General features: G+C 49.5%; 8 protein-coding genes across 8 annotated transcripts; 3 read left to right on the top strand and 5 right to left on the bottom strand.

Annotated features, from left to right (window-relative positions):
- Positions 1-139: 139 nt before the first annotated feature.
- N7489_011564 (pepsin-like aspartic protease) lies at positions 140-1561 on the bottom strand (the record flags this gene model as incomplete). The annotated part of the gene is made up of 3 exons (XM_056717313.1): positions 140-226; positions 286-1158; positions 1220-1561. 3 exons carry the CDS (start codon positions 1559-1561, stop codon positions 140-142), a joined length of 1302 nt encoding a protein of 433 aa, XP_056564935.1.
- A 463-nt stretch (positions 1562-2024) lies between these two features.
- Positions 2025-5641, bottom strand: N7489_011563 (uncharacterized protein; the record flags this gene model as incomplete). The annotated part of the gene is made up of 5 exons (XM_056717312.1): positions 2025-2132; positions 2194-5118; positions 5178-5318; positions 5383-5409; positions 5531-5641. The coding sequence occupies 5 exons, from the start codon at positions 5639-5641 to the stop codon at positions 2025-2027; spliced, it is 3312 nt and encodes a 1103-aa protein (XP_056564934.1).
- Positions 5642-6316: 675 nt separating this feature from the next.
- On the top strand, positions 6317-7105 carry N7489_011562 (uncharacterized protein; the record flags this gene model as incomplete). The annotated part of the gene is made up of 1 exon (XM_056717311.1): positions 6317-7105. The coding sequence occupies one exon, from the start codon at positions 6317-6319 to the stop codon at positions 7103-7105; it is 789 nt and encodes a 262-aa protein (XP_056564933.1).
- Positions 7106-7528: 423 nt separating this feature from the next.
- N7489_011561 (uncharacterized protein) lies at positions 7529-7862 on the bottom strand (the record flags this gene model as incomplete). The annotated part of the gene is made up of 2 exons (XM_056717310.1): positions 7529-7710; positions 7784-7862. The coding sequence occupies 2 exons, from the start codon at positions 7860-7862 to the stop codon at positions 7529-7531; spliced, it is 261 nt and encodes an 86-aa protein (XP_056564932.1).
- A 180-nt stretch (positions 7863-8042) lies between these two features.
- Positions 8043-10031, top strand: N7489_011560 (putative AP-3 adaptor complex subunit mu; the record flags this gene model as incomplete). Its single annotated transcript, XM_056717309.1, has 3 exons — positions 8043-8086; positions 8139-8558; positions 8621-10031. The coding sequence occupies 3 exons, from the start codon at positions 8043-8045 to the stop codon at positions 10029-10031; spliced, it is 1875 nt and encodes a 624-aa protein (XP_056564931.1).
- Positions 10032-10609: 578 nt separating this feature from the next.
- On the bottom strand, positions 10610-12857 carry N7489_011559 (hexadecenal dehydrogenase; the record flags this gene model as incomplete). Its single annotated transcript, XM_056717308.1, has 5 exons — positions 10610-10659; positions 11134-11493; positions 11564-12363; positions 12435-12665; positions 12718-12857. 5 exons carry the CDS (start codon positions 12855-12857, stop codon positions 10610-10612), a joined length of 1581 nt encoding a protein of 526 aa, XP_056564930.1.
- Positions 12858-13855: 998 nt separating this feature from the next.
- Positions 13856-16168, bottom strand: N7489_011558 (uncharacterized protein; the record flags this gene model as incomplete). Its single annotated transcript, XM_056717307.1, has 1 exon — positions 13856-16168. One exon carries the CDS (start codon positions 16166-16168, stop codon positions 13856-13858), a length of 2313 nt encoding a protein of 770 aa, XP_056564929.1.
- Positions 16169-18663: 2495 nt separating this feature from the next.
- N7489_011557 (nuclear transport factor 2 family protein) lies at positions 18664-19285 on the top strand (the record flags this gene model as incomplete). Its single annotated transcript, XM_056717306.1, has 4 exons — positions 18664-18685; positions 18769-18839; positions 18914-18985; positions 19049-19285. 4 exons carry the CDS (start codon positions 18664-18666, stop codon positions 19283-19285), a joined length of 402 nt encoding a protein of 133 aa, XP_056564928.1.
- Positions 19286-19290: the final 5 nt, after the last annotated feature.

Below are 19290 nucleotides of genomic sequence, written 5' to 3'. Positions count from 1 at the left end.
TTGTTTCTATTGGTGAATCGTAGCATGCTTCTCTTCCTGTTCATATAGTGGCAGTTTATTATGTAGTAAATGAACATCTAGAATGTCCAGGTGTACATCACAAGCAAGTTCCGCGACCCCATTTACATGATGCATATGCCTAGCTTGACTCAGAAGGCACAGAGAGGTTCTGGCGAAGCTCCTTTCGCTGCACAGCACCAAAGCGAAGATTGCCTACATCGAAGACCTAATCACCGGATTAGTTTGTGCAACTGTGAACTCTTAAAAAAAGAGCATATCACTCACTGCATAGATAGCCTTCAGGAAGGTATCACCTAGAATGTCCATAGTCATAGTACCACGACTTTGGATGCCTCCATAGACATAACCAGATTTAGCCTCAGCGAATCCAAGATCTTCCTTCTGCACAACAAACTGCTTGTCACCAACAGCAAAAGATACAACAGGCAACTCATCAGCCGGTGTATTCGATGGGAAGATCCATCCCTGGCTGGCATTATCATACTTTGCCCCGGGGATAGCATCATAAATGGCCTGACAGGTTTCATCATCCACCAGTGCCAAAGTAGTCCCCGTATCAGCAATAGCCTTGTTTCCAGCCCTAGCAACCGACTTCCCATTCACCGTCGCCGAGGCAGAATCGAACATCCAAAACCCCTGACTGTTATCGACAGGCGTGTAGTAGATCTCAGACTCAGCGGCCTTCACCGTGTCCTGATCAACGTAACCAAATGTATAGAACGACTCGCCCTTATCCGGCTCATCAGTGTCTCTCCAGGACCCCAACTTCGCCGTGAAGAGCTCAGCCGACTTCGGGATGTCAGCCTGCGAGATCATATTCTCCACAGACATGGCCACAGCCTCGGGCTTGACGGTATTGATATTACTGAACGCAAGACCTAGCAGTCCATCCCCAGCACCTTGTGCGAATTGCTCGGACAAGATATCGGCGATCTCAACAGCTTGGCCTTTGACGACCAGCCCGCCGATAGTGACATTATCGTTGCCGACCGTGCCGGAGGCAAAAGAGCCATCGCCGTACTTAATCTGCCACGTCGAGCCGTCCTTTTCTTCGAACGTGCTCGACTTGGTCGGATCGAAGACACTGTGGTTCTTGTTCGCCGACAGAATCTTAGACGATAGCTCCGTGGACCAGACCTAGACACGCTTAGTAGCTCTCACATCATAGCAAAAACAAAAGAAAAAGTATTTCTCTTACCCACAGATCCGCAGATCCAGTATCGAAGTCCAAATTGAGCGTCTGTGCAGGCGTGCCAATGCCTATTTCGGCAAGATACATCGAGTCATTCTGCACGTCGTGGACACCCACTTGTCCGACCTCGTCGCTGACAGCGTCCTTTTTCTGTAACACCTGCTGCAACCGAGCTCGGCCTCCCACGGGCTTATTGGTGAACTGTCGGCCTGTTTGTACCATTGTCGTGCCGAGGAAATATGGGCCGTCCTTGGTCGGTGTGAAGCGATACTTGCGCATGGCATACAAGTACGACTTCGTGCCGGACTTCTGGTAGTGCGGGTTTGCGATGAGCTTGATTCTAGTCATGGTGGGATGTTTAGGTAGTTTTGGTTTGAGGAATTAGTGATGGATGGCTGGGGTTGGGATCTCCCTATGTATTTATGCTGGAATATTATCATGAGAGGTAGTTGAAACAAGCGTCGTCATGGATTTTAAGTATTGCGATGCCTAGCGAAGTCATTTGATGGAGTCGAAATCTTAGAAACCTGAATTCCGTCATTGCAGACAACTTGGGATTAGTGTTGTTTCAGCAGTGTGATGGTGGTATTCGATCTGCACGGTGATGCGGACTCCGGTCAGGGATAATTTCTTAACTGGGATTATACAGCGATGATACGACAAGCCTTTAGAAGTAAAACAAATAACTCTATTTCAATTACCAAAGTACATTAAAAACATCTGCGCCGATCACAAACCCGCCCTTAATACCCGAATCACCAATAACCTTAGCAAACTGGGAACGTACACACTCGTGGACCTTCAATCCACATTACCTCTTGCGACTCTTAGACTTAGTCGCTGCAGTACTAGGAGCTCGGGAGCTTGCGGCAGAGGCAGTCTTGCTACCACCCTTGGTGGTCTTGGCTTGCTTGGCCGGCTGTAAAAAGAAAATCAAGTTAGATCCAAAGTAAGAAAGTAATCGATCAGACGAAACTTACGGCAGCTCCGTTCTTAGCCTTCTTCTTGGCAGGAGGCGCTTCTTCCATCTCTTCCTCCTCGTCACGGTCACGACCGCGGCCTTTGCCTTCGCTGGGCTCGAATTCCTTGGCCACGGTGTTCAGCAGAGTAGTGCAGCGGCGACCAATTTCCACCGGCGTACGACTGAGCATGAAGAAATCGAATCGGAACAGAGGTGAATCACGAATCTCTTCACGGATGTTCTCATACAAATCCTCACCCTCGACGCCATACTTGTCCAGCATGATTAACAAGAATCTGTCCTCATCCTCGGTGTAAACCTTTTTGTTGGTGGTGGACACGGTGTAGTTGATCTTGAGCTGCTGAAGCGGCACGCGGTACATCTCCAACTTCTTGCGAAGCATCTTCCGCTGGTGATCTATCTTCCGTACCTTCTCCTCACCCTGGTCAATGACTCGGAGGTACTTAGGATAGTCCTGGATCTCGGTATAGCGGCGCCAGAAGACTTCGGCATATTCCTTAATCTCATCGGGTTCCTTGCTGTCCACCTCAGTGGCAATACCCTTGTAGTCGGTGCGGCCAAACTTGGCAGACCCATTGATAAATTGCTGGAAATCACGTCGGTTCCAGGTTCCGAAGCCTTCTTCTGACATGCGAGCTTTCTCGGCTTGCTCCTCCTCAGTAAGCGGGACAGCGTTGTCAATCTCCTGTTGTTCAAGGTCCCGCTCAGCCTCCCGCTCACTGAGCTCCTCTTCGGGGCCTTCAGGTAATTGAGCCTTGTAGCCAATTTCCTTGTGGAAATAGGCCGTCTCCTTCTCTTGGAGCTCATGGAGACCAGGAGGGAAGAATTGCCAGTCGTGGACGGTGATTTGTTTAGGAGCACGTGGGACCTTGGGCTTTGTATCGGCGGTTCGGCCGCCAGTGGCCAAGGCTTGGCGGTAGTATTTGTCAATGGAATAGAATTGCTCTTTGCGCTCACGCTTGGCTGGGTTGATCCAGCTGATGCCAATATCCTTCTTCCGCTCGGTGAAATCTTTACCGTTCCATTCATATGCACTCTCGGAGGAGAACTTCTGCAAGTCATCAATGCCGAGCGCCTCGTACTTCTTATTGAGCTCTGCAGTTCGCTCTTCACCTTTACGTAGGATAGTCTCGATATCCTCATCTTCGGCCATTTCGGTTGCATCCACGCCCTTGGTGAAGACGTCGGCAGCACCGTGCTGAATCATGCCAAGGAGGTCTTCTTTCGAAGACGCTTTACTGGCTTGTTGTCCGGAGCGACCTTGTTGAATGACAAGCTGATCCAGGCGTAGTTTCTGAGCTGCTCGCTCCAGAACCTTCTCTTCAATGGCCTTCTCTGTGATGAATCGGAAAACTTTTACCTGCTTGGTTTGACCAATGCGGTGGGCTCGATCCATAGCCTGCAGATCAGCTTGCGGGTTCCAGTCACTGTCGAAGAGAACGACGATATCGGCCGAGGTTAAGTTGATACCCAGGCCACCCGCCCTGGTGGTAAGAAGGAAAACGAATTTGTCGGATCCGGGTTTGTTGTAGTCATCAATGGCAGCAATGCGATCCTCATGTGCCGTAGTACCATCGATACGGCAGTAGTTGTAGTCTCGGAAACAACAGTAGTCTTCCAAAATATCCAGTACACGACTCATTTGAGAGAAGATGAGCACACGACTACCATCCGCTTGCATACGCTTCAGAAGTTTGTCCAGAATGACCATCTTTCCCGAATTGAAAACAAGATGTTCGTCGGTCGTATACGGAGGACCTGGTTCAGCCCCCTCGAACAGGTAGGGATGGTTGCAACACTTCCGCAGTTGCATGACAATGTTCAACAAGCGGGTTTTGGACTCGCGCTTCCCAGCGGCGCCGTTGACAGCGTCAATATCTTTCTCCAGAATTTTCTGGTACCACCTCCGTTGCATTTCAGACATTGGGACATAGAGGTTTAGTTCTTTCTTCGGCAGCAAACTCTTCTCAACATCACTCTTCACACGTCGAAGCAAGAAAGGGCGGAGAACACGGTGGAGTTGCTGCACCACGGCGTCTTGGTCTGAGTCTTGATTTGAGAACCATTGGTCAAATGCCTCCGAATCGCCGAAGACATCTGGGAGAAGGAAGTTGAGCAAAGCCCACAGTTCATGCAAGTTGTTCTGTAGCGGAGTGCCAGTAATCAACAACCGATTGCGGGAGTTGAAAAGACGGATAATCTGCGACAATGACGATTCTTCGTTTTTGATCCGATGGGCCTCGTCGATGATAATGTATTCCCAGGCAAACTTCTTCAGGTGCGACTTCTCGCGGAGGATCATTTCATAACTGGTGATGCAAACATCAAACTCCTCCTCGACTAAGCGCTCATTAATCAACTGCTGCCGTTCTTCTTTGTTGCCTTGGAGCACCAGGACGTCGATGTCAGGGGTCCACTTTGCGAACTCTCGCTTCCAGTTGTCCAGGGTTGACTTCGGCACGACGACCAAGTGAGGCCCGTTGATATCGCGGATGTAGCGTAGATAGCCTAGGAACGAGATCGTCTGCAGGGTCTTACCGAGACCCATCTCATCGGCCAGGATACCTGAGATACCGTTCTCATGTAGCGAAACGAGCCAGTTCAAGCCTGCAACCTGGTAATCACGCAGCTCACCGTGGATAAATGCTGGTGACTCTCGGAAGATGGTGGTGCTATTGCCGCCCTGCTTTTCATCTTGGAGCAGCTCTGCGTCTTCTTCTTGTTCGGTCCTGCGGCGCCGCTCCCCACCAGCACCCCCGGAGCGCTTAGAGCCCTTGCGGGCCTTTTCATCCGCCTCTGCATTTTGTCGGTCAATTTCCGCCATAATCTCCTTGATCCGAGGGTTTGGATTCGTATCGATGAAGTGGCGAAACAGGTCAGTGAGACCAAGAAGGTATCGGAATCGGCGAATCGAGTCATCCTCCTGCATAACATTATGTATCAGCAAATGGATCGTCAGCAATAGTATCTTATCACCCATACCTTCGTATTATCGAGGCGGCCATGCTTCTTGCCTAGGATACTTTTTCTGAGGTGGTTGGCCTCAGATCTGCGCCTACGTCCATCAGCCGCCGCGTCGCCCGCAACGCTGCTTTCAGTGGTGTTGGGATTCGTGTCAGAGTCCTATTCAGATAGTTAGCAACTTTCCTTCTCTAATACACAGTTTTGTAGACCAAGGGTGTCTTACCGTGTAATCTGGGGTGTCTTGGCGGCTCTAGATTGGGAAAGAATATTAGCATGAGCTTGGAACAAAAAAAAAAAAAAAAAAAAGGCAGAGACATATGGGATGTCACGCCAGAAGTTTGAACTACACAAGTAGGAACAATCTCACATACCATTTGCGCGTCGGCACTATCCACGGGCACCGAAGGGACCGTGTCGTCATTTGTATCAGTCATGGGAGTATCAGCCTGCGAGACCGAATCAGACGCGAGGGCAGGAGCCATGATTTATCTCCGGTGAACAGTGCAGGTGCGCTGGCTGTTTAAACACGTCTTTGAGCGTGCAACAAAGAATATCGGAAGCTCGCGATTAGTCGGATCGCGTAGTGCAGGAAGAAAGAACCAGCTAGGGTCGGAGTGATGAGGAAGTGACGGCGATTGTCCAAATATAGTCCAAGGTAAGTCTAAAATTGTAAGCAACTCATCAATGGGGTTCCCATATAATGATGCTATTGAACAATTCTAGGCCAGGATTATTGAACGTACTCAAAGCGCGTCGATGGCAAATCAAGATACCGCCTTTCGGTAGGGCCTGCGGTATGGAATATTGTTATTCCGTCGGAAAGTGGGCTTCTCGTTACCGGGCCAGGGCGGTCATCTGCAACAACCTTGAAATTGAAAGTTCCTCCGTTGACACATCTTGCTTATTGTTGCACAGCTGGGTGAACAACTACCTCCATATCTCCGATTCTAGCTGTGCTGGCTCTGGCCTCCTTTCTTGTTACAGTCTCTCCCATTCCAACTTCCCTCTTGCACCACCTCCAAGCTCTTCGCTATCGCCATTTGGCCACCGACGAACGACGCACGGCGCACGGCGCACGGCATACGGCATAGCTATCAACGCAAACACTTTCATCCTCAGAACCATTGCCCAACAGGGCCCTGACATCGTTTCCTGCCATGGACTCTATGAGGTCCCTCAACACCTCTCTTCCGAGCTCGACACCCCGCCCGCAACCTCCGGAGCAACTCCTCCAGCAATTCAAGGCGGCAGCTCTATCTGTCACAAACCTGTACAAGAATGCAGTATGTGAACAAGCCCAGGCAAGATCGTTAGGATACCAGGAAGCGATAGAGGATCTGCTTCACTTCCTTGACCGTGAGAACCTCGGTCTCGGAGACGGAGAGGGGTGGAAGGTTCGGCAATGGGCAACTGAAAAATGTGACGGAACTGGGTCACAAAGTAGCGATGAAGATGCAGAGGTCGACAAGCGTGACCGAAGTGCTACTCCAGCTACTGCTCGCAAAGAAAAACCTACACCTGAACCGATTGCTCGTCAACCCCCCACTTCAGCGCCCGTACCCGCATCCAAGCCAGAATCGATCACTCCTCCCACGCAACTCCACGAAACACCTTCTTTTGCCACACCTGCTGTCTTCACATTCTCTGCTGGTCCTACGTACCCTCAGTGTCAAGAGCTCGACATGGATGTGCAGTCGTCAGACAACTCATCTGCAACCATGCAGGACGGCGCTCCTGTGAGCGTCTCAGTGATGCCTCGGAACAGTCGACCACACCATCGTCACAACAACCACCCACGATCAAACGCGCGCCCTTCACCACGGGAGTCTCCCGCCAGTATTGGATCCAAGAGGAAATTCACTTTCCCTGATTTCTTCGATCTGTCAGGTCTTAACAACGGACGAGATGCGTCAGGAGGAGGTGGGAAACGAGGCCGCTTTACCTAGGCTGCCACCTAGATAAAGCATTATATGATGACGAAGTGACGACCATTCCCTTCTGATTGTCACACAGTGGCTGGTTGAGATTTCGGGTATGAAGGTGCTTTTCGGGTGCATAACAAGGGAGGGGCATTTTGCATATGGTTTTGTTTTGTTCTTCTCTTCCTTGGCTTTCTTTCATGTCTTCTTGTCTCTTTCTTTTATCTTACTTTCCCCCTTACCCTTGTGATATAGCATATAGACGGTTATGCCTGTGGTGATACCCGATACCCGGAGTGGCAATTATCATTGGCTTGCGACTAAATAACAATCAATATCTTACAAAGCTTCCAACCTGCACTTCGCTATCAACCTTGGAAACAACCAGCTTGCGCGACCCTCGCTTTCATCACATCCCGTATGCTCTAGTACGTGTTCAATATACAATGCTCAGTTAAACGCCCGCCACAGCCCCATTCCTACTAATGTCGCAGAGATCGAGGCAATCCCCAACTTGCGCGAGCCCATCTTGTATCTTGTGGGACCTTTCATGATGGCCTTCTCTTGTTTCCGGAGATTGGTCATTCCGGTGTAGTAGCTGTAGACTCCGAGGCCAATAAAAGCAGCAGATCCTATTGCAGGATGTCAGCACACCTAATGCTAGTAAAATACAAGCCCAGGTCACAGGCCAAAGATAAAGCATACCAGTTATTCTGCAGGACAAACAGTCGTCGTACTTGTCCTCGGCCAGAGCCTGCTTGGCGTTTTTCGGCTGGGTATCCATGGCGCGCTTATCAGAGGAGACGAATGTGTATAGAGGGTATTCGATGTTGTTCAGAACAAGACATACGTTGATGTCTGTTTGTCTCCAAAAAGTTATCGGAAGGCGGGGATCCGCGGCAAAATACGAGAGCTATGCGATCGACGCCGAGCAGAGTAATCTCATCATCAGACAACTGTCACCATGAGCGGCGAGATTGATGCCGTCTACGTATATGACGAGCAAAAGTGGGATATTCCGCACCCGCCTTGCAAGACCACACTAACCCGTCCTCCCTAGCGCCCCTCTTATCGAACATGTATATCGATCCCGCCCGCCTTCGGCCTCCGCCATCCTGCCCCTCTACCTTGCCCATGCCGAGCCACGCCCTTCCTTGCTGTACATTCCTAGCGCTTCACCGCCGGTGACGGTATTCTCGACGGTTGAGTCGAATCTGTTGTTTCTTGCAATAAGCGAAGTCGACACGGAGCCCCTTCTAGCACTCGAGTTCCTGCACCGCGTAATCGATGTACTCGAGGACTTTGTTGGAGCACCGCTGCTTTCATCTAAGGTCCAGGCAAATTACAATGTTGTTGCGCAGCTTCTTAATGAAATGTGTGATGGCGGAACAGTATGCAATACCGAACCCAATGCATTGCAGGAGGTTGTTGAGGTTCCCGGGTGGATGGGGAAGCTGTTAGGTGGAATCGGAGTACCTGGGTGAGCAGCTATTGACATTGCAAGAGATATTATCTGGTATTAATGGGTTCATGCGGGTTTAGGACATCTACACCAGCTCTAGGATCTACCAATCCTCTCAAGCAATCTCTCGCCGCCGCCAGTGTATCACAAGGACCCGCCATTCCTTGGCGACGACCCGGTGTACGACATACCTCCAATGAGCTATATGTCGATATCATTGAATCTCTATCTGTTACTATGGCTCCTTCAGGACGACTGCTGTCCGCATTAGTATCTGGGACCATTGCATTCACTGCGAAGATATCGGGAGTTCCGGACCTACTGCTATCGTTATCAGCACCCGGTGGGCAGCATGTGCTTGGCCGCAAGATCGAGCTACCAGTGTTTCACCCATGTGTCAGACTGGCGCGATGGAAGGAACGGCCGGGGGAGCTCAGCTTCATCCCCCCGGATGGGCGGTTTATCTTGGCTGGATATGAAGTGGATCTCCTTCCTATAGATCCCGACCTGGACGAGCCACCAAGCCATATGGAAAAGCTTTTCCTGCCTGCTATAGTGGATATCCGCAAATCACTCGGGCCGTCTGGATCCGAGTTTGAGGTTCGACTGACTTTGAACACAAATTTCCCGGGCCAAAGCTCATCCTCGCGACCTGGAGCTACCCGAAGCGGATCCGGCGCATCAACGCCGTCATTCCTAGGTGGGGGCGGAAGTGGAAGCTCCGGACCGGCACTTGAAGAGGTTGTCGTTAGTGTACCGATCTCAAAGTCCGTCCGCCATATCACGGACATGCAGGCCAGCCGTGGTGACGCTCAATTCCTCCCCGCAACCGGGCTACTAGAGTGGCGGATTCCCACTGGCAAGGATGCCGGAACATTGACTGGAACTGCCACACTGCGTTGCAGCGTCTCAGGCTATCCATCCGCAGACGATGACCTCGAAGACAGCGTCGGGGATGCCGACGAAGACGCCAATGCCAACCTCCTGCAAGGCTACTACGAGGCGCCTACCTCGTACAACGATGCAACCGGCAGTACATCAAAGAAGACCCGATCCTCCGACCCCTCCAAGCGCAAAAAGAAGAAGAAGAAGTCAACCAAAAAGACCTCCCGCTCCGCTGCCTTACAACCAGAAGACGCGGAAGAAGACCGCATTGCAGCTACCACCCCATCCCCAAATCGCTCCATACCTCAGACCCCCACACCCCCTCCCCAATCACAATCCCAGTACAACACCCACCTCCCCGCATTCTTCGCTCCGTCATCTACATCCCGTCCCACGCGCCGAACAAAAGCCCAGGTCAATGCAAGCCTGATGCCCAACTCGGCGTCAGTATCCTTCTCCGTGCGAGGCTGGCTTCCCTCTGGTATCAAAGTGGACAGTCTCAACATCGACCAACGTCGCAGTCGCGGCTTAGGCGAAAGCGTCAAGCCATACAAGGGTGTCAAGTACCTGTGCGTTAGTAATCGTGGCGTGGAACGGCGCTGCTAGAGCCCGATGTACTTGATTTAGTTTCCTTTTTTGGTCAGATGGACCGAGGCATTTGTCTGGGATAGCGCATTCGATAACCACTGCATTTGACAGCATGAATGATGATATGGATGTTGGATCTGTCTATTTCTTCTAACGAGGGGGTTTACTTTGGTGTAATGCTGTAGGTTTGCTTTTTGTACAAAGACTCCCTCTCTTCCCTTCCATGGGTATTTTATTATGGGAGCTCCGAGGCTCCAATGCCAATCTATGGATATGTGATGTCTAGTGAACTACACAATCGCCTACAGGGAATAATACACCAAGAAAACCAAAAGAATAGATGAATCGAAAATATACATGGCTCAAATATCAGAAACAAAAGCATACCTTATCCAAAAGAACAATTAAATCCAAAGTACATACTCACCTACATGGCAGAATTATTTTACTAGAAAAGATCCCAAAATCATGCGTCCAACTTCTCCAAGACGAGGAGTGATCAGCACCGAAGCCGCGGGGTTGACTCTAAGCGACTGCTTTGGACGGAATAGCGTCGATCAAAAAGGGTATCCAAGTTCAGGGGGAAGCGGTCACGTTCACAATTTCGAAGATCGGCGTTCAAGGACCTGCAGGACGATGTAGGCAACTATTACGGGTTAGACTGTAATATCCAAAAGTTTTGATAGGTATGAGCTGCAGATTGAAGCAGACGTAAAAACGCAATAGAATGAAAGATAAGATTCATTCATATTCGCAGATTATGATATCTTTTTTCCTCAATTCCGGGGTATGACATGCTCAGAAAGGGGTAAAGTGGTGATAAAGTGTAAGGAAATGGTAAAGATAGACATCCTCGGAGGGGATAGAACAGAATTAAGGCAGTACATGAGGTTGGGGGTATATTGGATAGGCAGGGATTATGCGTTTCATCGTCTGGACCATAAAAGAGCCACAGACGGGGTTGGTATAAGGGCCTCGGAACTTAGTTCTCCTCTTCATCCGAAGGAGAGAAGCCCCCAAGACCATATTAAGCCACCCACGAGACAGATATGTGCAAGATGCGGGAAATATTCACAGAAATGGCGAAAAAAATGAGCAGGAAATTAAGAGGATCACTTACTGGCAGCAAGAGCAGTAGCTCTAGCAGCTCCAGCCTTCGCACTGCCTCCACCCAAGGTGAAGATGCAGCGCAGCCAGCCGCAGCTCAGCTTCTTGCCGTTGCGGTCAAAGTCTGGGCGCAGAGCACTGGCAGCATTGAACTTGCTGATCTTGCCGGCGTACGGCGGGTAGCGGATCGCCAGGATGGACTCCAGCCAGCTTGGGCTGGAGGTGATAGGGCGGCGGTGCACCCAGACGTCAAAGCTGGAGCGGCCGCGGTAAGCACCGTAGCCACTCTCGCCGACACCGCCGAAAGGCAGGGTTGGGATGTGCAGCGCGGCATCGTTGCAGGAAACGCCGCCGGAGCGGGTGCAAGACACAACTAGGAGAGAGGGTTAGAATAGCTGTCTTTACGGGGGTATCAGACGTAAGACAGGAGAAAAGAAACTTACTCTTCTCGACATCGGCCTTGTTGCCGAAGGGGTAGAGACCCAGCGGCGTGCTCTGCACACCGTTGGCCAGGCTGATGGCCTCATCGAGGTTCTCCACAGGCAAGATGGGGATAAAGGGACCGAAGCTCTCCTGCGAGCACAGGGAGTCATCAACCGAGTCGACCTGGACAACGGTCGGCTCGATGAACAGCTCCTTCTCATCCATAGTGCCACCCATAAGGATCTTGCCCTTAGTGTTATCAAGCATGGACTTGAGACGGGCGAAGGAGGTCTCGTTGACGATGCGCGCGTAATCAGGCGAGCCCTTAGCACCCTGGGGGTAGAACTCCTTGTACGCGTTCTTGAACTCCTGTACGACCTCCGAAACGAGCGACTTGTCGACCAACAGGTAGTTCTGCGAGGTGCAGACCTGGCCGGCGTTCAGGAGCTTACCCCAGAGCATACGGCGGGCGACAAGACGCGGGTTCGCGTTCTTGGACACGATAGCTGGGTTGATACCGCCAAGCTCCAGCACGACAGGGGTCATATCCTGTGCAGCGGCCTTGGCGATGATGCGTCCGACGGTGGCGCCGCCAGTGAAGAAGATCTTGTCCCACCGCTCAGCGAGTAAGGCCTGTGTCTCGGGGATACCTCCCTGGATAATTGTGTAGCATGAGGGATCAACACTGGCCTCGATGATCTTTTGCATGACAGCCGCGCTGCGGGGAGCATTTTCGCTAGGCTTGATCACCACTGTGTTTCCGGCGGCGATGGCACCGATGGCGGGGCCGAGAGTCAGCTGGAAGGGGAAGTTAAAGGCACTAGAGGAGAGAAAGTCTTGTTAGCCTTCGGGGGATTTTCTCAGGCGCATCGCGAAGGAGAGGAGACGTACCCAATGACCAGCACAGTACCGAGGGGATCCTTTCTGATTTTAGGGTTCATGAACTTGAAGGCGAGGTCGATATCGGAGGCTTTCTCGTCCTTGGCCCATTTGCGCAGGTTGCGCGTAGTGAACACAATGTCATTCAGGAGCCATCCGCTCTCTCCGAGGTTGGTCTCGAACCGAGGTTTGTTCAGGTCCTGGGCGCAGGCCTCCATAATGGCCTCCTCATTATCTTTGATGCTGGAAGAGTGTTAGTTAATTGACCGGAAAGACAACAGAGGTTAATACTCACGCCCAGTACAGCTTGCGCAGCTGGACGAGGCGGAACTCCAGGTCGCGGGTCTTGTGCTCATAAAACGCCTTGCGGGCCGTGGAGACACGCGAAGGGATCTCGTCAAGCGACGTAGCTTTGAATTCAGGTAGGTCAACCATGATGGGGATAAATTAAGATAAATTAACTAAAAGAGAGAAGAGGAAAAAAGTGCGAGAGGTTCTGGGTATATAAGTGTGGGCACCCCCCCGCTACCTATTCCGTAGCAATACTCCGTACATACAACATAATAGGATCTACAACGGCCATTCCCGCACCGATTACATATATGTACGGTAATTTTTAGGTAGCATGTACCTGCATCAGTCTTGATATAACTACGTTTGCACGGAGTACACAGTACTTAGTATTCCGCATACTGTACTCCTAACTATACTATTGTACTATTTGTACTATTTGTACTATTGTACCCCTATTCAAACGTTCGAGGCTCCGCACATGCTCCGAGCTTTCGGCTCATTCTGGTTTCGGTCTGGTGCGTCCTTTTTCTGTGTTTCGCTTTGAGGAGACGAATACCTATATGTATATGTATGGATTTAGGCAGTAATACCTACATGTATTAATACCTATTGCACCAATGCTACTAGTACACGATATATCAAAGTACGAACCGCGGCTTCACGCGAACTGCCCCGCTCGAATATGATCGACACTGGATGGTTTTCTGCATATGTTCTAGCCGAATCAAAAAGTGGAGATAATCTTATTAGCTTGGCGTTGACACTCGGAGTATTAACTGTGCTAGTTATACGGGAATTAAAAGTATTTAGGAAGCCAACATACAGAGCACTATTTGTAAACCTATGACTACCTAAATTCAAAATGACAAGAAAGACACGAAAGACACGAAAGACAAGAAAGACAAGAAAGACAAGAAAAGCATTAAACCTGAATTGGGGTATCCAAACATTTGAACGTAAGTCGCTGAAAGATTCGTAGATTCATCAAGGAAAGAAGCGTAAGTGTTGTTCCCCCGGGTTCTCCAAGCTGGATCGTGTCCATTCCGTCAGATGCACACCAGCACGGCTGGGCAAAAATCAAATTCTTCTTCCAAGGTTGACGCGTAGATACGGCACATATGTACTGCCGATTGTACCAGTTACCATAGCAAGGCATGTCTCATGCGTCGAGTTTCAAGCTCGAAGTTATCGCGCTTGTTAGGGTCCTTTCCATTCTTTCCACATGCGTCAGTCGCTTGCTTGCCCTTTTTATTTGGCGACAGAGATCCCAGCGGATGCCGTCTTCTCTCGAACTGCGCTCGCTCAAAATCAATGAACATCACCCGACCGCTATCCTCATTGTAGACCATGTTGCCGGCAATTGGATCACTGTGGAGCACGCCTAATTCGTGAATAGCATGTAGCGAGACTTCCGCGAGATGAATTAGCCGATCTGGCTCGATTTGGGTTATCATAGCCAGTGTCCTGCCCGCATACCCCATCAACATGAAGTGCACAATCTCCGCGATGCCGTCGTAAAAGATTGACGAACGGAGATCTAGGCCGCCCAGTACAACAGGCACGTGCACCCCCTGTAGTGGACGGAGACGCGAATACATGCGCTCCTCATGTTGGACATGTTCAATGAACTCGATAGGCACACCTTTGCCAACGAAAGTATACCCGTGAGACAACAAAGTCACTTTAAACAGGGCTCCACGTGTGCCATGGATATGCAAGGATTCGCATCCCATCTCCACGTCAGGATCCGGGTCATGCCCGAAGAATTGCCGATCCAAGAGACGGATGAGTGTGGCCCGGCTGATTGGATGTCGATCAACCCCATGGTCCAGCACATTGGGGCATTTCTGATCCAATTTCCCTCCGGTGACCAAGCCTAAGAGGCACTGTTGTGTACAATACTGGCGAGACTTGCCCTTTGAGGAAGAGTCTCCTCGTCCTCCTCGTGACTTTGTTGCAGCTGAGGATGGGGGCAAGGCTGAGGAATCGGTGCGGGGACCCCGGGGCCCTCGACTGGGGGTGTGTGAGTTGGGTCCGTCGGGAGAATCATCAGACTCGGACGAACTCAGAGCCTCCAACGGAGTGCAGGATGCGAATGTTGCAGCGGTGGACTTTGATCGAGTCTTGACAGGAGACAAGCGGCCGAAACTGGTGCTGGTCCGCGGGGGCTTGTATTCTGAAGAGGGCACTTCTAGGTTGGATATTTCGTCGAGAAGGTCGTCGTGTATCATTTTCCATTTTTCCAATCTGGCCGTTGCCCAGTTGCTCCACTCAATACCCCGCGGCGGTGTCTGCAAAGCTCGGAGGGTGAAAGCCAACACTTGACCGACTGCTGTCAAGTGTAATCTGTTGTCGTCACTTGGGTTACCAGTCCATCCAGTTGTATCACCAACGTCTTCTCTCGGCACCGATAGATAGTAGTATACGGTGAAAGGATCATCGCGTGGAACACGCAGAAATATGAATGCTTCGCCGGTACACGCATATCCAAACTCCAGCCCCGCAGTGATCATGTAGGAAAATGCCTGTGTGATGACTGCAGCCACAACGCGCCGGCAAATGTCTTCTGGCGTCTCATCTTTCTGATAGCGAACCACCTGGTCGACCTCCATGTCCGAGAGCCCGGCCATTATATGCGCGAGCGTGAGCTTATGTGGCGGTTTGTATTCGACGATGAAGGCAGGAAGACTTTCCTTGGGTTTCCTGTTGTGCACATTGTACACACAAAACTGGTCCGCTCGGGGTCTAGGTTGCTTTTGCTTCCCAGACTCTTGGCTTGTCGCATCTGGCTGGGACTGTCTCGCGACCAATCGGTCTGAGCGACGCGGTTGCTTCGGCTCCAAGCTCATGGATTCCATTTTTTCCGCCATTGACTGACCGGCCGTTAATGTATTCGCATGGTTTTCGAAGGCCACGTCCCCCTTAAGGTGAAAGACTTGTCGGATTTGCGGGCTTGCATAGAGCTGCCTGATGATACTGGTGACACGCGACTCGACCGTGAACCGTTCAAAATAGCCGAGATCAAGCTCTGAACTCAACATTCTTTCTCGGACATCTTTACCAAATTCCTTCAGCACAAGTAGCGCCACAAAATGGCGCTGGGTGACAAAATCGACGTCCATAAGATCCGCCCATATAGCGGCCTGCTCCTGCGGAAATCCCGTCCACTCCCGAATCTTATTTGGGCGATACTTATTCTCTGCATTTGCCGGGTCGCCTCTGGTTGATGAGTACGGATCTTCTTGTATGGCTAGGCCAAGAAATAAGTGGACATGGCAAGCATCAAGAAACTCAGCAAGGGTGGTATTTCGAGTCTGGAGCCTTTCTTCGGTCAGTTGTCGCTGGGCCTCCGCCTCGCGTTTGTTGGCCTCAGCCGCGTGTTTGTTGGCCTCAGTCGCACGCTTTTCAGCTTCCTCCACACGTCGGAGCAAGTCTGATATCTCACGATCCATTATTGGCATATTCTTCGAAAGTTGAGGTTGAGAAAAGTCTGTAAAGCAACTTTTAGGTCGGGCTGCGTTGTGTTGATTGCCTTTTTCGGAAGCAAACGCACGGGCCCCGCTTTCCCTAGCCAATCATATCCCTTACAGCCAGTCTCATAGCATAGTGAGGAGAGTTTCCAAGGAAACAAACAAAGAGACCTCTGGGGGAGATATTAGATCACGTACCAGTCACGTGATGTTTATCAGTTATTTACCCAAAGAGCAGCTAGAAGAACTGTCAGACAAGAGCAAGCAAAAGCATCACCGAAAACCCCCAAAAATACCCCCAAAAATACTCCCAAAAAGACATGGAATGCACATAACATCCATAGAAATACAACATCCATGGATGGCCTTATGCTTCCAAGGTTATCTACAACGCTTACTCTCCTCTCACTTCTCCTCACTTTCCTTGCCTATCTTTTACTCTCGCTTTATCAGGCGGGAATTAAACAATCAGAACACCTGATGCAGAGTTCCTAGCGGAGATTACGGCCTAATATACATACCTGTTGACATGCATGGTATGTCTTTATGCCTTTGTCCCTTTGTGCAGACTGAGCTTTTGCTTTGTCAGTTTGATATGTCAGTTTGCCATTCCTTTGTTAGTACAGGCTTCATGTACAGCCTGTTTTTCCATAGATTCATAGTGTGCATTTTCTTCCCGATTTTCCCCTCCATGCTAGTTCTTCTCACTAGTTGTCCTCCGTAGCCTCAACAGGTTATGAGCCCTTACTGACAGTTGTACTATTCTCAATGTGAACTGAGAGATATAGCACAAAGCAGATGTGCTATTCTCAACGTTCAAACCAGCAAGATATAGCCTGATGACAGCGCTATTCTCGATAGTGATAACGAGGCTCCACTGCGGGGAGAATCTCGTGCAAATAAAGCAAAGGGGTTAAAACGAGGGCGTCATCAGGCTATATCTTGCTGGTTTGAACGTTGAGAATAGCACATCTGCTTTGTGCTATATCTCTCAGTTCACATTGAGAATAGTACAACTGTCTAGTACTATATCTCTCACTTTTGGAGAATACTACGATAGTATATCTCTCATTTTTCTTTGAGAATACTACTGGATAGTATATCTCACTTTGTTGCATATACCCTTTGTTAAAGAGGGGTGCCTCACTCACTTGGATTTGCATGGTGATTGCATTTCTGACTTCTTTATCACTTTTGACAAAGAGAGTATCTTACCGGAGTACTATCTCTTTATTCTTGACAAAGAAGCTTTGCTGTATGAGCATCTCCCCGCGGGGGAGCCTCACTATCAAGAATAGCACTATCAATAGGCTATATCTTGCTTTATTGGGAGAATAGATTTGAAGTATATCTCTCACTTTTTTTCGAGAATAGCTTTGAAGGCTATATCTCACTTTTTTTTGAGAATACTACTGGATAGTATATCTCACTTTGATTTGCATACACTCTTTGTTAAAAAGGGGTGCATTTCTCACTTCTTTAAAAGAGAGTATCTCACCGGAGTACTATCTCTTTTGACAAAGAAGCTTTGTTGTAGAATCTCACGTTGAGAACTACATTCGCTTTTTATCAGCCACGATGGCTGAATCCTCCAATCAACAATAACCTACCGCCATGCAACCAAACCGAAACTGGCATGCCAAGCGAGACATCGTTGTTGTAGACCAAGCTGTTGGTCTACCTGACTATTCTTTTTACTGCAATTTTTACTATGATTTTTACTATGCGAACCAGATTGATTTTTGCTTTTGATGCTCAGTCTGGGGGGGGTGTGTTGACATGCATGGTATGTCTTTATGCCTTTGTCCCTTTGTGCAGACTGAGCTTTTGCTTTGTCGGTTTGATATGTCAGTTTGCCATTCCTTTGTTAGTACAGGCTTCATATACAGCCTGTTTTTCCATAGATTCATAGTATGCATCTTCTTCCCGATTTTCCCCTCCATGCTAGTTCTTCTCACTAGTTGTCCTCCTTCGTAGCCTCAACAATACCGCTTCGGCGACAATTGGATGTTCCGGTTGTTTCTTTTGGCCTAGGGGTCAATTGCGCTCATGTAAATCACTCAGGTGCAGCGGCCTAAGACAGGTTAGCGCCTGGATTACAGAGCTACCTCCGGCCGGTAGATGGCAGTTTGTATGCGTATAGAATGACATAGCAACTTCACCGTATATTAAGCTACCTAGGTAGTGCATATCATCGAATATAGTATCATGATCATGTAGGCTTGGCAATAACATTTGAACTCCATGCCAAACTCAATGAATTGTCAGCACTTTTCTATTATTACATTACGTAGGGGCCGTGGATACCTTGTGCTTGAGTATATAAATGTGTGTTTGAAGTCACGATTGCATCACCTCTTCTTCCACGCCACCACCACATTCAAATAAAACACTAGCTCTGTACATTTTTGCAAGCTTTTACACTCGACTATAATTAGCCTCAGAGTCAAGTTTGCTAGCAAGTGTTACGTTCAACAATGGATGTCCAAGCAGTATCCCGTATGCAGTCCCGACTTCCCTATTTTGATCCAATATAACTCTGCCAAGTATCCACCCAGCTAATTATTGTTCACTTCATTTAGACGACTTTGTTCAGGACTACAATAATAAGTTCAATAACCCGGACGCAAGGAGCAGCATGGACTCGTTATATGTATGTCCTAGTCAATGAACACGCTGGAGACAAGGCGACATAGAACCTACGAAGAGAAAGCTGACTTGGAGTAGCATCCAGAGTCGATGTTAATATGGGACGGCATTCAACATCAAGGCACGCAGGAGATCATATCAGCCTTAACCGTGAGTGTCTCTTACTGAAAGTGAACATACGGTGAATATCCATGTCTAACTAGTCGACTTCAGGGACCTAATATGAGGACTGTGAAGACGCATATCACGTCTGTAGACGCTACCCCATCGGCTAACCACGGCGTTCTGGTTGTTGTTACTGGGAATTTAACTGTGAGCGACATGTCCCAGATCGATGATGGGCCTGGTAAGCCATTGACCTATTCGGCGACTTTCTCTCTGCAGCCTATACCTGAATTGAAGGGTGGATTCTTCATCCACAGCCAGATCTTCAGGGCTGTACGTTCATAGATGGT

The sequence above is a fragment of the Penicillium chrysogenum genome (assembly GCF_028827035.1).
Source record: "Penicillium chrysogenum strain IBT 35668 chromosome Unknown utg000005l_segment0_segment0, whole genome shotgun sequence".
Lineage (NCBI taxonomy): Eukaryota > Fungi > Ascomycota > Eurotiomycetes > Eurotiales > Aspergillaceae > Penicillium > Penicillium chrysogenum.
The sequence above is the reverse complement of the archived record's forward strand: the minus strand, read 5'-3'. Positions and strand labels throughout refer to the sequence as shown.